The 15,556-nt window shown below is 43.6% G+C and overlaps 2 protein-coding genes across 2 annotated transcripts; both read left to right on the top strand.

The window, feature by feature from the left end:
- The first annotated feature begins 1,366 nt into the window (after positions 1-1,366).
- On the top strand, positions 1,367-8,548 carry LOC143339431 (putative protein MSS51 homolog, mitochondrial). The gene is made up of 6 exons (XM_076760648.1): positions 1,367-1,524; positions 1,782-1,931; positions 3,668-3,792; positions 4,098-4,661; positions 7,605-7,698; positions 8,341-8,548. The coding sequence occupies exons 1-6, from the start codon at positions 1,367-1,369 to the stop codon at positions 8,546-8,548; spliced, it is 1,299 nt and encodes a 432-aa protein (XP_076616763.1).
- Positions 8,549-11,496: 2,948 nt separating this feature from the next.
- On the top strand, positions 11,497-14,106 carry LOC143339300 (putative protein MSS51 homolog, mitochondrial). Its single transcript, XM_076760470.1, has 6 exons — positions 11,497-11,513; positions 12,181-12,330; positions 12,424-12,548; positions 12,686-13,249; positions 13,421-13,514; positions 13,902-14,106. Exons 1-6 carry the CDS (start codon positions 11,497-11,499, stop codon positions 14,104-14,106), a joined length of 1,155 nt encoding a protein of 384 aa, XP_076616585.1.
- Positions 14,107-15,556: the final 1,450 nt, after the last annotated feature.

Here is a 15,556-nt window from a genome sequence, read left to right as displayed (position 1 = left end):
CAACACTTTGCATGAAATTGAAAAGATACAGAGTTCCTCAAAGTAGAGGAAAAGTTGTTTTCATGTCAGACTGGAACTCACTGCGTTAGTACAAAACAGTGTCTGGGTGTGATAAAGGAAAGCATTGATTGTGCGCTCAAGTTGCGAATTGACTTTCATTGCCGCAAGCTGCACAGAGATGTCAAGGCCAGGTGAAGTACTGCTGTACTGCGGTGAGAGGTCGATATGTTGAATCACACTTAAATTACACATACCCAACAGAAATTAGATTAAATTTAGCATACTTTCAGACGTAAAATCTAAAGAAAGACTGAAGGAGGCATATGAGCTGCCGGTGTGCACCATCCCCAGATGATCACATTTCTCCTCCCTTCTTACTTTCCCCCCGTCAGGCCAACTGAATAAATCATGTGACTTGCAAGTATGGGGACGAGGCATGACGACATAACTCAAAGAGCGTGCCCAAGCGAGGCCTCGGCCCGTCTGAGATTTGGGTAATCCTCGTTGTCATGAGAGGTTTCTGTCATCAGGGCCAGAGTGTGTGTGTGTGTGTGTGTGTGTGTGACAGAGGGTGTATTTTAAAGCACAAAGGCAGTCCTGTCTGCTCCACACTGACGTATCTATGTTGAGAAAAGATACCTGTGTCTGCTTTGAATGGAACACAATTCAGAATGACTGCTCTGTCTGGGCTCATGTGTGACCCGTTTCTCTCTCGCTTGGTGAAAATCTCCCTTGGAAAAGTCCCAAGATGCTTGTAAATAACTTTGTATATTTTTTAAATGTTATCGTGGGTTCCGAAATAGCTTCTGAGGGTCCTGGCAGCAGTGATGCATTATCAGTGGCAGCATTTCATTCCCTGTCTGGAGTTTTGTAATCGCAGTGAAAATCTTTGTTGTGGCAGCGCAGTGTGTCACTTGGTTGTCGGGGTGCTTAGCACAAATACCTCCATGTGGCTGTATGTTCTTCCACCAGAGTCCACATTTCCAGCCCTGCTTCTTCTCATTTGTCAGTCTGAGCTGATGGCGGGGGGCGGGGGGGGGTCCACAGCACACACAGATAAACTGATGGATCTGATGTTTAGGAATGCGGGCTATGTTGACGGGGGTGCACTGTTTCAGGTGCCGGTGAGGCAATGAAACATGATCCAGGTGCAGTTAAACTGACAGATCCATGAGTTTAAAGGCTAATCAGTCTCTGAAACACTGCATAGCATTTTATAATACTCTATGACAGGAATTTACAACTTTGGAAAGTTATTACAACAGAAATTATTCAATCTTTCATTGTGACAAAACTATAAAAAACATGGCGTTGGTGTTTATTTAATGTTTCGTTCCTCTCCTGGTGGACTCTGAAGTTCCACAACATGGCGTCCCAGATCCCAGCGCTCCCACAGTCTTACGCTCCAGGGACTGACAGTGTCTTTTCTGACCAGTCTGGCTTTTACTCTTTGGACTCCAATGTTCCTGGCCTCTCTAAGGTGATTCTCAACAAGCTCAAATTGAACGACTATGGAGAATACAGGTACAAACCACAGATATTAACATGGAAAAATCAGTGTTCAAACCAATACGATCAGCCCAGCTGTCTTGTTTCTCTTTTCCATCCAGACTGTGATTAGTTTATATGGCATGTATGTTATAAATTATAGTATAATTGCACTGAATAACTTCATATGTCAATGCTTTCACAGCTTCCTCTGTATGTTAGTTCAGCGTCTCAGATTCTGCCAAATTCTTGAACATGTATCCTGTTTGCCAAATGTGTCTGATTCTAATAAGGGCTGCTGTTGAGGGAAAGGCTAAAGGCATCTTGTTCCGCAACTACAAAGAGCTGTTCCAGAAGATGGAGGAGACCTTCAAGTTCTGCACCAGCTGCAACAAACTCCCAGAGCACCTCACCGAGGGTCAGACCCTGAAGCGCTGTGTGAAGTGAGTGCAGAGCCACAACTGAAGGATCGTGCTCAGCAGCGACTGCAGAGATGTGTTGATGTGCGGTCCGTGACGTGTGATTTGGCAATGTTCTGGCATTAACTGCGATTAACATTAATTGTTACTGACAATATGATATTTTAGGCAACTGAAAGCTACACCATTGTCTGGTCAGCTCTGTTATCGCCCGCTCAGGACATTGTTTTGACACCATTGTCCAATAACTGTCATGTGTAAAGCATTACCAGTTGTATCAGTAGCTGAATGATAGGCCACCAAGGTGTGGACAGCTCTCCAGAGGTGGACAATGGCCAGTGGCAAATATAGCCAAGTCCCCTGACTGTGATTCATCTCTCTGCAATTTGGCAGCTTATTAAGAGCAGCTTAATGCAGTTCATAATGTCCCAGCTTCACAGAATGTGTTTCAAGGAGTGTATTGAGAATAAGGATATGCCGCATATTAACGAGTGCCTCATTGTTTTTGTGCCTCATTTTTCTTCTGGCTCTCTGCTTCCCTTGTCGCTCCTTTTCTATCTCTCTCCCTCTGATTCACACACACACACTCTCTCTCTCTCTCTCTCACACACACACACACACACACACACACACACACACACTGTCTTGCATGTGCGGTCCCTTGAAATTCTCAGCTGCCACTGTCTCTCTCAGAAAACTTACCATCAGCAGACATTGAGGCAGAAAAAAACAACAGAACTGCTGACAAGTGAACTTTGAGAATTACCACAAATAGTCCAACAGTACCTGCTTGTGACTTCCCATCACCTTTTTCTCGCTCTTTTTGATTCACACTGATCTATTTATTACTCTTACGGCTGAGGCATCTCTGCAATTGTGTTTTCTATATTACCTTTCAAGGGCACCTGTGTTTTCTCACCTTGTTTGGTCTCACGTTGTCCACTTGTCTGCGTCTTTTGAAAGATTAGGACACCCGAAGTGTGACAGAACACGTTTGCTGATAAATGATTTTATGGAAATGTGCGTGCCTCTAAGGCTGCAAATGATTGCAAAGTAAAGTAATATAGTCTCCCACGGCACCAACTGGCACTGGCTGTCAGACTTCTAATCCAACACATTACCTCACCACCTTAACAGGGTGACAACGCAAAAGCCCACATCCATGCAAAGAGGTTGCAATGTCAGTAATAAATTCTAGCTTCAGCATACCGTGGCTGTTTTTGTCAGCTGTTGTCTAAAAGGACAGAATTCATCTTCAGTGTCAAGAGTTTTCCACCGATTGAGAAGGTCAAATATAAAGATGGGTCCTATATGGATGTAAGACGCTATTTATGTCCTGGCAGGAGACATTCAAGCTGATTGTCTATTAATAAACAGGTATCCTGAAGCAACCATAAATGAACGTCTTATAGCCCACAGTGGATTTGGTAATTGATACTTTGGTTTGCATAAAACACCTGAAGAGCACAATCCATCACTGATGACTTATGCATAGCAGTGCTTTGAGCTAATGTTGATGGTAGCGTGCTAACATGCTCAACAGAGATGTGATGTATACACATGTAAAGTATATATAGTATGATACTTGCAGTGCTAGCATGCTGATTTTTAGTAGGTATTATGTTTACTGTGTTTCTGCAGCTTAACATGTTAGTTAACAATTAGTTTTCCAGTCATTTCGCGATATAACTTCCATGCCTTGCATAATTTCTCTCCATGTCATCTCTCTGCATTGTTTTCACGCCATCTTTCTCTCACAGGTGCTTGAATGTGTACTACTGCACTAAGGACTGTCAGAAAAAGGACTGGCCTCAGCATAAAAAGGTCTGCAAGATCCTGCGTCTCGTGGCCATTGACAGACTGGTGGAGTGGCTGATGTTCACGGGTGAGAAATGAAAAGGCGGTGCAGCCGAAATTAAAATGCCTAAATAGCTGTTTGAGTTCACAAAACAGAGAAATCACATTAATGAGATGGCATATTTTAACGCTGAGCTGCAGAAATTAAATGCCTGAGAGACAGAAACTGACAGAAAGTCGCAGTGTGGTGCAAATTCTGATTAAAGTTCTTCAGCCTTTGAATCTCTCTGATTTTCAAACACCATGTAAACTTGCCAGGCAGAATCAACACTAATCCGTGTCCTCGGTTTTGTGTCACATAAATCCATCATAAACATTCTACCACCTGTGCAGGGGACCTCCCGTTCCCCACCGTGAAGTGGTCCAAGTCCGCTGCTGAGGTGAAGAACTGGGAAGACTGGCTTCCTATGCAGGGGGACCTCACATCATGTCTGGATGCCATCTTGTCTGGTGCCAGCATGGCAAAGCTTTGGAAGAACGCCAGCAGGCCAAGGCCAGAAGACTCTGATCTGCAACAGTCCTTATGGCGGATTCAGAGCGAGTTCCTCTCTCGAGTTCTCACTGTCGGGATGGCCATACAACACTTTGGCCTCAACCCGTACGCTAAGCCTCTCACTATTCACTTAGCAGGTGCATCCCACAATGAGACTATGGGAGCCAGACTGACTGACTATGACGAGCTGAACAACATGTTCCCCGGACACCACGGTATCGAGGTAGTCATGGTTGGACCAGAGGTGGTGGACGGCCCCATCGTGAGGCCTCCTCTCAGGGCGTTTGGCCCAAAGAAGAGGGTCTACATCAGCGCCTACAAGGGTCTCTACCACCAGTTCTGGGAAGATGTGGTGGAGAAGGAGGAGGCAGCCAAGCCAGATTTGGTGGTTGGATTTCATCCTGGTATGTACACACAGCATCCTGCCAAACAACCTCTAAAATCTTGGGATAGGTCTGGCTGAAAGGAGATTCTCACCTTAAAATGCCTTTAAATCAACCAGTAAAGAACATAATGCAGCTATAAATAGAAACTGCTCAGCTTAAGTGGTCAGCTGTCTTGGAGATCCAGCAACTCGTCTCCCTTTATGTTCATTTGACAATTACCTCTTTCAGAGAACAGAGCGAGTAGGAGACGTGTAACTCGCTAGATCTGGCCCATTCATTAACACGCCAGGCTTTTATTGGGGATTTGGGTGATTAACGGGAGCAGCTGGGAAAGAGTTTGGCTTCTCATTGCTGGACTCAGCATAATGTCAGTAAGCTGCCCTTTTGAAAGACGAGTCTCAGTTCCTCCCAGTTTCACTCTGACGAACATTGCAAGCTGCAGTCGTGTGCAAAAACAATCTCACCATGCCTGTCCCCATTTTCAGTCCGAGGACATACACTGGTCTCATCGAATAAAACTTTTTTCTTGAATTATAGATCAAACTTTTGGAATACAATACAAAACTGAAACTTTTTCTCCACCTCATGACAAATAGCACATTAGACTGAAAGTCTGCCCCATTGTCCACTCTCATAGACTACCACCTCATTAAAGTGTCACTATAACCCCACACCTCCTAAGCTCTTGCACTGAATCAGATCTCTGACCCTTTAACCTGCAAAGCAGCAGTAAAGCCCCAACCCAACCGCATCCATAACCCTTGGCTCAGTCATCACTGCAGGCTTCACCGGAGCTAAATATACAGGAATCAGTCATCCTGCGAGTAAACTGCCTGAGTGCCTGGCTGCGTTTCATACTGCAAAGCTGGCAGAGCGCTGCATTATGACACAGTTTAAGTGATAGAGGAGCAGGCAGCGTGACGAAAAGAATAAAAAGGAAGGTGTGTATATATGCAAGAGTCACAAAGAGGAAGAGAATGAGAGAGGGGAACGCTGCTGGAAAGCGGTGAAAAACAGGCACTGGCCTTGGAGGATAAGGGAGGGAGGGTGATGTCAACTGTCAGTTCTCACACAGGATATAGCTGTGTTACCCATACAGAGATAGACAACTGGAACCAGGAGCTGCATAAACACAAACACAACATCCAGAAAGCTTTTTGTTATCCTTGATGAAATAAACCGGATTTTCATCATTCTAAAACACATTTTTTTTTTCAGGCCAGGACACAAAGGAAGTCGATTACCATTAACCGCAACTTTATCCACCATATGGCCCAAATTCACCCTGGAGCCAGGCAATTATTGCAGTCATTAACAGTCAGACTATAATGTCTCTGTGTCACCTTATCTCCTGAGGGTCTAAACGCCTAAACACTTACTCCCTGTTAAATGTTTTATCATGATGAGAAGTGTAACCTCGGGGATGCTGGTATCATGCCATGCATTATTCAGATTAAAATCCTCTCTCTCTCTCTGCAGTCCTCCTGGAAAGATGTGGCAGGCGGTGGATAACATGATACCATCTGTGTGCCAGCACCACAAGCCTCACAATGCTCTGCCTCTGTTGCATGCTCTGAGCCCCCCTGACACACTTACAACCAGTATACACACCAGTGTGCGCTAAACAGCCGAAGCTTTAATAAATTCATGGCTTACTTTCCGATTTCTCACATGCATACTTTTTCCGAGATGCTGATTAAAATTTAATCTGTGATTACATGTTTCCCTTGGACAAACTAATAATGTGAGACTTTCTCCATCAGCGCAGGGAAATTCTCTGTTTGCTGCTCTCCCAGTTTTGTCTCACTCAAGGACACTTAAGCCAGATGGATTTGCAGTATTTGCTGCCACAGTGGCTCCAACTTCAGTCATCTGATTGAAGGTCGAGCTATTTGCCACACTACCCATGCTGCTCAGAGGGGAAAAAAAAGACATACTAATGATATAAACCAGAGTCAGGGGAAAGCGACATCTGTCAGTTAATATGCTGCAGGATTACAAACCCAACCCCAGCACAGATATAGCTGGATTTCTGCACTGGAATGACGTGAATTTTCAGCTGCTGTGGTGCAGGTTAAGTTAGGATAAGCTTTCTCCAGTCCAGCTGAAGTTTTTAAGTGCGCTCAGCTTGTTTGGGTCAAGATTAGCATCATCATTTTGACTGAGTGCAAAGCAATGCCAGTGACACGTTCAGGAGGAAGGATATTCTAACAGGAGAAAGACACGAGCAGCTGGAGACTAATCAAACCTAATCTGTTCACTGGAGTCTCTGTCACTTCGTAAAGATTTGTATGGTGGGAAACAGACAGCTCAATATGGGCTCTCTAGTGTCAGTGTCATTCAGCTGATTTATGCTGCATTCAGGTGCTCCTCAGATGTTCCCCTTTCCCGAACTGGATAGTTGGTCTTCCGATTTTGCGGTTTTCATGAGCTTTTAAGTCAATGTGGAAACAACATGGATTCTACAAATAAGACTAATGACTGACTAATCAAGTTACTCTATGTGGACAGCAACTAATAGTTACAATCTAATATCATATTACAAATTACTTGAGGGCAAAAACGATAGCTTCTTGCTGGCGGGATGCTGCATGAACTCACATTTTGCCGTCAAAACGAGGACAGTTTTACTACTATTGAAGTAGGCTGAGCTCAGATGGAAAAAAGTGCTGTAGCATGCTAAACTTAAACATGGTAAACATTATGTCTCATGAGCAGGTTAGCACGCTGACATTAGCATGTGTACAGCCTTGTAGAGCTGCGAGAACGGTTTGGGTCCTTTTAAACTTTGATTTTTGCCTGCTTAGTCGGGAAAACATATTATAATGTTACAGAGAAATACTAAAAATTTGATGCCACATTTTCAGGGGATTTAACAGTGGAATTGATTCTGGTTATTTTGTAATTATATTAACACACTTTGTACAACCTTGAGAGCGTGTTTTCATGTCTTTAACACAGGATTTCACGCTAACCAGGGTCTGGTTGAAGGTTGGCTGCCCACCCTCCTGCTGCTCAGAGATTATAAGATCCCTACTCTCTTCTCCATGTACAGGTTAGTCACAGCCTTGTAACTTTGAATCATACACCTGTTTCACATTTTAGAGCTGGGATAACAACATTTCTTGCCCTCTCAACAAAAGTAAATATTTTAAGTTCTTTGCACCACTGGGACTCATTAACTCACAAATCTGCTAACCAAAACTCTGAAATAAAAATGTTATTCCCGGTGAATAGGAATCTGTCCAACCTCCTCCTTCTGTATTGTTGAATATTGTACCCTTTCCTCCTCTATGGCTGCTCCTCACCTGACCTCATCACCACAGTCCTCAGTCTGAACACAGTTATCTCTGCCCACAACCCAGACCACACCACTCCTTCCACACTCCTTCCCTCTGGTGGCAAATACCAGTTTCTTGTTTGTACACAGGCCAAGCTGAAGAAAAGATTTATTTCTTCTGCTGCAGGCGCTCTCAGCAAACTCCCCCTGTAGACTCTAACTTGATGATATAGCAAAGTTATTGATGTTGTTCTCTTTCTCTTCTGTTGATGCTGTTCCTCTATAATTTCGCCCAAACTGTTTTCTTGTGGGTGGATGTTAAAATAAGTCTTTGAGGTGTTTAATCTCTCCACTGTCTCTCCTGAGGATGATAAAAGTTGCTTGATTAATTGATTCCTCTGCTGTCTGCCTCCTCAGCGAGATGGAGCTCAAGTGCTCACTCCAGATCCTGTTGGAGTTGGAGATGTACATCAAGGACAGCGGGCCAAATCCATTTACCTCACAGAAACCAGAGCAGGTCCAGTCCTGCCCCAACAAAACCCCGGTCTACTGCAACTCTCACTATGTCTGTTTCCATGGACTGCTGCCACAAGAAGACTTAGAGGAGCTCAATCCTGACAATTAAGGATCCATAATGAGAAAAAGCCTGTTTTTGTTGTGCCTCCACTTTAAAGATTTCAAAATAGGATTCTGGGACTTCCTGAGGTCTTTGAGGTGCTTCCTGTAGCCTTGTAGAGCTGGACATCACTTTGCTGTGCTGCCGCTTGGCACGTATGGACGCTGAAGCTCACACTCTCAGCTGGCGCAGGGGGAGTTTTTCATAGAGAAGAATGCGCTATCACAGCTGCACGTGTCCTGAACACTGTGCTTTGAGTTGTGAAATTATCAATTAATGAAACAGACACAGAAATCCCTCAAAGCTCATTATTTAGAATGATGGCACCTGAGGGTGTCAGCGGGCGACAAAGGTTTTTACTGTTGGTGCCCCGAGGTGGCACGGCTGCTGGATATAAAGAGTCATGAATGTACATACATAATGAGACCAAACGGTTCCTAGTAAATTGTTCTGCAGCTAGACTTTCCAAATCTCACAATAACTGCATGTAATCAGATCATATGCATGCTAATGTAGCACGTGATCTAAATTACACTTGAATAAATTACATAGTGCCTGAGTTTAACTGGATGGTTTATTTTTTCTTTATAATTTTTGTTTCTCATTTCTAGCTGTTCCAGGACTTTAAATGGTGAATCTACTACAAAAGCAGTAATAAAACAGCAAAGAATTGTCAATAAGAAAGAACATCTGTGCACACATACATATAAATGCACACAAACATACACACAACCAACATACATATTGTGCAAAGAACACAGAAGCAAAACACCAAAAATGTGTAGGTGCACAGACATCCATGCACACCTACACATAAATATACACATGCAATTGCACATACTGCATAAACATGGTGTGATGCGAGATCTTAAGTTTGGCTTTAAAAGAACAGTGTTGGAGCAGGTCTGAGATCAGCAGGCTGACTGTTCCATTCATTAACCAGTGGATGTTCTGTTGGTGAACATCACCCTAACCTGCCTTCATTTGTGGCTCTGTTCCGCATGTGTTCATGCTTCAGACATGTGATCAGCATGGATTTGCCGAGGAAATTATGCCTTTTCCCTAACTCTTAACAAACCCTTCACAATATAAAGGCCAAAAAAAAAAAAAACATGCAGCTTTTGTTTGACGGCTGCTTTTAGTCATATTTATTGTCGATGACTCACCAGACAATACAATGTAATCTTAAAAAAACAGTGTGAGACGCAGGCTTTAGTAGAAGAGTACATTCAGCAGTGTGCAGATCTCTGCTGGGTGTGTCAGGGGGCATGTGGCTGGGGAGCAGGCAGTGCAGGGCAGGCTGTGTGTCCATCGTGTAGGCGAAAGTCCAGTGATGTAAAATATTAATTTCAAAGTGAAAACGCCGACAAAGAATCCACCAACACTAACGAGACCGTCACATGCTTAGTCCCAAGCAGAAACAAGATTCCAAACTGAGGCAGTTGTTGATCACTTGCTGCCTGTTCAGAGGAGTGAGGAGTCAGCACTCAATAAAACTGTTTTTTCATAGAGCGTGAATCACCATGACCAAGGGAGGTCCTTGAGCATGCAATCATAAATGTGCATAAAAAATATTAGCCTGATGGTTCCAGTACTATAGGAGATTTGCTGCAGACAGACACACACATGGACACACACACACACGCACACAAAAGATCAAACGCATGATCCCCTGCAGGCTTACACGTGGCGGAGATAAAAATTGCCATGAGGTAAGTCATTGCCTGTCTGACACAGTCTCAACAGTACTGAACAATATATGACTCACGTGTTGCACGCCTATTGTGAGGGATTGCATTATATTACAAGGCATGGACAAATCACAGGATTTTGCTTCTGTAGCAGCTTTAAAAATACGTCTTCATGTCTGCAAAACTGGGCCCACTGCAAACATTTCAGATAATGCTTTGTGTGCCCTCTTTCAGTCTATTTATGAAGCACGCAAGAACAATCAGGGAACATGCTAAAGTAACTTATTCATATTATTCACTCTTATCATTTTATGATCTCTCCATGTGCTGTAAATCAGTTTCAAATAAATAACAAAAAGTTGCATTAACCCAAATGAAGCATGTGGAGAAGGGGGGCCTATGTTTGACAAGCAAGCAAGAGTTAGAACTGTTTCCCTAAACAACGACAAAAGTGAGTCGCTCTGCTGCCTGCTGCTGGATTAATGTGTGAAAATAAATAACACTGATACCAATGTATGAAACATTTCATTAATTCTCTGTGTGCATGCATTTCTTGTCTTGCTTCATAAGGAGGGAAAATGTGGTGACTGGTGCAGCAGCCTTTACAGAGCGACACTGCCCCCTAGTAGATCAAAATGGTGAAAGCATACAGAAAGTATAGCTAAATTTGGGTTTCTTTTAGTGGATAATTGGACAGTTGGCATCTATTCAATGAATTGCCAATTATTTTGATAATAGATGACTCAGTTTGAGTATTTTTTAAGGAGAAAAATGTCTAAATTTTCTGATTCCAGCTTCTTAAATGTGAGTATTTTCTTATTCTTCACTCCTTTATGACAGAAAACTGAGTATCTTTTTTGAGCACATCATCTTGGGCTTTGATTTTTCACCATTTTCCTACATTTCATAGACTACCACTACCACTACCACTACTACTACTACCAAAAAATGATTTGAGAAAATGATGGACAGATTCAGCGACAATGAAATAATCATTAGCTGCAGCCCTATGTGAGCCACGCAGCAATATTAACCTCATCCAGCATGCTGGTGCCCTTTTTTTTTTTACTCCCCTGCCCTTCACACATCCTGAGTCTGCCACGGGTTGGAGCTCTTGTGAAGTCGGGAATGGTCTGGAGCTTTCTAGAGGGGAAAGAGCAGGTGTTATATCTGACACCAGTAGCCCCCAGCAGGCCGCTTACAGAGCAAATAACAGGAGCAGCCGAGGAGGAAGCAGTGAACAGCACGAGAGAGACCCATTTACAAATGACGGAAGCTGAGAGGTAAGTAGGTTTTGGCCCAATTATCAACACCTCTTTTGCCCCTTAGCTTTAACACTGGAGATCTAATCTTACATAAAAAATCAGAGACTGATTTCTCCTCAGTGATGACAGCTTCACACTTGAATGGTATTTTCAGACGTTAGCATGCCACCGCAGCCTGGTTCATACTTTTGTTCCCTGCTGCTCCATGCGCTTTCTGTCCTAGTTGCCACCATTAGGCTTCAGGCCACTTTTCCACAACTTTTTCATATGTAAACTCATTATAAATCCGCCCATGCTGTCCTTCCACTGGCCTCCTCATACTGTGACAAATATTCAGTCCAAGAATAGAAAAGGGGAGGCCTCAGTGGTGTGTTGGTGAGCAGCAGACAAGCTCTGTTTTAGTGCTGAGCATTCTACAATGTGTGTAGGTGTATTAGTTTGTGGTCCAAATTACTAATGAGTAAAACTCAATCACTCTACTGTATTATGTCTTTTCTAAGAAGGTTAAGCTCTTTGAGGAATTTGATCTTAAACCTCCTCCTTTACTTGCAATTGTTTTACATTTATTTTACATTTGGTAATTGCCTTTTCTTTGTTAGTAAATCACTTTGCTGCTGTTTTCCTTTTTCCCTTCTGTGATCTCTCGAGTAAAAATAATGATTTAATGGAGTATTTGTCTCTCCAGAGCTGGTTTGGAGGCCAAGACTAAACCCATGGCCTTCCGGTCTCAAAAAGAGATGTTTGAGAAGATGGAGGAGTCTTTTAAAATCTGTGCGTATTGCAAGAAGGGACGAGATCAACTTTCAAATCCACAGAGACTGAAGCGTTGTGCCAGGTAAAGAACCAGCAGGTCTCTGCAGCCATCATGTTCCTTCATCGACGTTAGCAATTTTACACTCAGAGATCTCTCGCTCCTGTCTTTGTACAGATGTCTAAATGTTTACTACTGCTGTAAAGATTGTCAGAAGGACGACTGGCCCAAACACAAGAAGTTCTGCTCACAGCTGCGTCTAGCTGCCATTGATAGAGTTGTGGAATGGCTTTTGTTCAAAGGTAATATGAAATATGGTCTATACAAACAGTAAAAGACAGCAATTAATCTTCTTCTTCTATCAAAGTAATGAAGGAATGTGCAGAAAGCCTAGTTACCAAACCTCATCTCCTGTCTCTGCCTGTGTTTCTGCCATCAGATGATCTTCCGTTCCCAACAGAAAAATGGTCAAAGCCGCAGTCAGAGGTCAAAGGCTGGGATGACTGGCTTGCGATGCAGGGAGATCTCACAGCTCGCCTCGATCCCATTATAAATGGAGCCAACATGAAAGACTTGTGGACCGACGCTGGCAGGCCTCAGCCTGACGATGAGGACCTGAAGAAGTCACTGTGGAGGGTTTGCAGTGAGTTCTTCTCCAGGCCGCTGACCATAGCCTGGGGGATGAGGCTGTTCGGCCTGAAGCCCTGTTCCAAACCGCTCACCATTCACCTGGTGGGAGCAGGCAACATGGAGACTCTGGGAGCCAGACTGACTGACTATGACGAGCTGAACAACATGTTCCCAGGACACCTGGGTATCGAGATAGTCATGGTGGGACCAGAGGTGGTGGACGGCCCCATCGTGAGGCCTCCTCTCAGGGCGTTTGGCCCCAAGCAGAGGGTCTACATCAGCGCCTACAAGGGTCTCTACCACCAGTTCTGGGAGGAGCTGGTGGAGAAGGAGGAAGCAGCCAAGCCAGATTTGGTGGTTGGATTTCATCCTGGTGAGAACATGTTTCCCATTGCACAGAAATGTAATGCCAAACTCACTTGTGGACTCAAAAATCTGAATTGTTGTGTAGCATGCGAATAAACAGCTAGCTAAACAAGCGAGTGCGGAGGAGGTTCTTGTTGACATTTTTGATTTGTTTTCCTTTCCATGTGTTTGTCTGAAGGATTTGATGCCAGCCAGGGCCTGGACCAGGGCTGGCTCCCGACACTTCTGCTCCTCAGGGATTATGAGATTCCTTCTCTTTTCACTGCTCTCAAGTGAGTGTTACAGAGAAACAGCCACGCACACACACACACACACACACACACACACACACACACACACACACACACACACACACACACACGCGGTTGAACAGTGGCAGAAAGTAACTGCATTTACTCAGGCACTTCAGAAATCCACACTGTAACATGAATATTTCCATTTTATGCTAATGTTTACTTCTACCTAGATTTCAGAGGGAAATATTCTACTTTTTACCCCACTACATTTATTTCACACTTTTTGCATCTCATAACTTTTCAGATTAATATTTTACATAAAGAAAATGCAAAAAGTTTCTAAAACATCAAGTAGATTGAGTCCTCTGAGTTGATCCATGTCACGTGTCCTGGCTGCTGATGCTCCCTGTCCTCCATCCACAGTGAGGCAGAGATGACCTACTCCCTGCAGATCCTGCAGGAGCTGGAGATGGACATGAAGGGAAGCGGAGCCAACCCCTTCGCCTCGCTGAAACCAGAAGTGGTGGGCTCGTGTCCCAACAAGCCCCCCGTCTACTGCAACTCCCACTACTTCTGTTTTCAGGGTCTGTTGGAGAGTGTGGAGTTTGAGGAGCCAGACGAGACCTAAAAGGAGCTGATGTGTTTTTTTTTATTTTGTGGACTATGAAGCATCACTTTTGAACATTTGTATTTTCTTACAATGAAATCCTGTAATTATGTGTTAGAAAACTGTGTAAATGCATATGCAGAATTGGAAAAAGGCAACAGCTATGAATGTTTGCTGTAACATTTGCATTCACTATCTCAGATTCATGCCATGTAACTGCCAGAGCTGTGAGATTTGAATATACTCTCCCTGACACAATGTTTTGTTCAAAGAGAGACAATAAAACTTTATAGAAATAGTCAAATGCCTCCAATTAACACTTTTAGATGATTAAATGCTGGGAAGACTGCATTGTCCTCTCCGGTTTAAGCATAGCTTTGCTTCTCTTCATTTTATAGGCAGAATTTCAAATCATATAAGAGTTATTTTAATATGAGGAGAAATACCCAAAGACAAGAAAGTGTTTTCATAATGAGGTTACATGTATATGTTAGTAACTTTTGACAATGAAGTATCAAAAATGAGACAGCAAAAACAATCTTTTTCATACCAGCAACGTGTTGATTTAATGTTGTTTATTTTAATAAGATAAAAAAGACTGATTTTCACATGATTTTGAGCAACAAACAGGACATATAAACACATACAGCTCCTTAGATGTTTTCCTCATTAAAAGTTGATGAGGAAATGAAACCATGCTACAATCAGTGTTTTCATCTTAATCTCCAAGTGCATGTCACGTCTGCATTTCTAGCGGTATTTTATGGATAAAATCAGGTCTATGAAGTAGAAAAAAAGATTGACACTGGCGCCTACTGTAACAGTATGCATATCTGCAAAGGAACACTTGTCACAGATGTAAGGACTGTAGTTATAGCGTCTGTAACCAAAGACCGACCAAAGAATGAGAGCAGTCAGGTACAACAACACTGCCATAATGTTGAACACTAGCTCCATTATGCTCAGCTTGAATGGGACCAGACACTTCAGCAGTTTGAGCAGATGGAGAACAATGATGACCACAGTGACCAGGAGGCAAACGGCAAACACAATGATGCTGCACGTCATCCCAATAGGCCTAAACGCCCATTCACCTGTTACAAAGTGGTCTGTAGCTGCGGTGAGGATAATACAGCCGATGAAGGCCTCTAATGAGCGGAGCCCCCCTCTCGGGCTGGATAGGTAGCCGCTTGGAAGCCTCCTCTTTTGCATCGCACCGTCAATCAGGAAGAGAATGGTGGCAACCAGCGAGGTGGTGAAACACAGAATGCTAGTGATGCAGGAGCGGCAGAGGAAAACAGACGAGAAGATGATCGTGGCTGAGGTGATCGTGGTGGTGCACAGGGCGGTCAGCCCGCAGGTCAGGTCGGCCCAGTCTGGGAGGAAGGCGACCAGGAGGACGTTCCACTTTTTGGCCTCCATCACGGTCAGGGCCAGAGGCACAATGATGCAGAAAACCCAGACGAACTCA

The sequence above is a fragment of the Chaetodon auriga genome, chromosome 20 (assembly GCF_051107435.1).
Source record: "Chaetodon auriga isolate fChaAug3 chromosome 20, fChaAug3.hap1, whole genome shotgun sequence".
Lineage (NCBI taxonomy): Eukaryota > Metazoa > Chordata > Actinopteri > Chaetodontiformes > Chaetodontidae > Chaetodon > Chaetodon auriga.
This window is presented reverse-complemented; position numbering and strand designations above follow the sequence as displayed.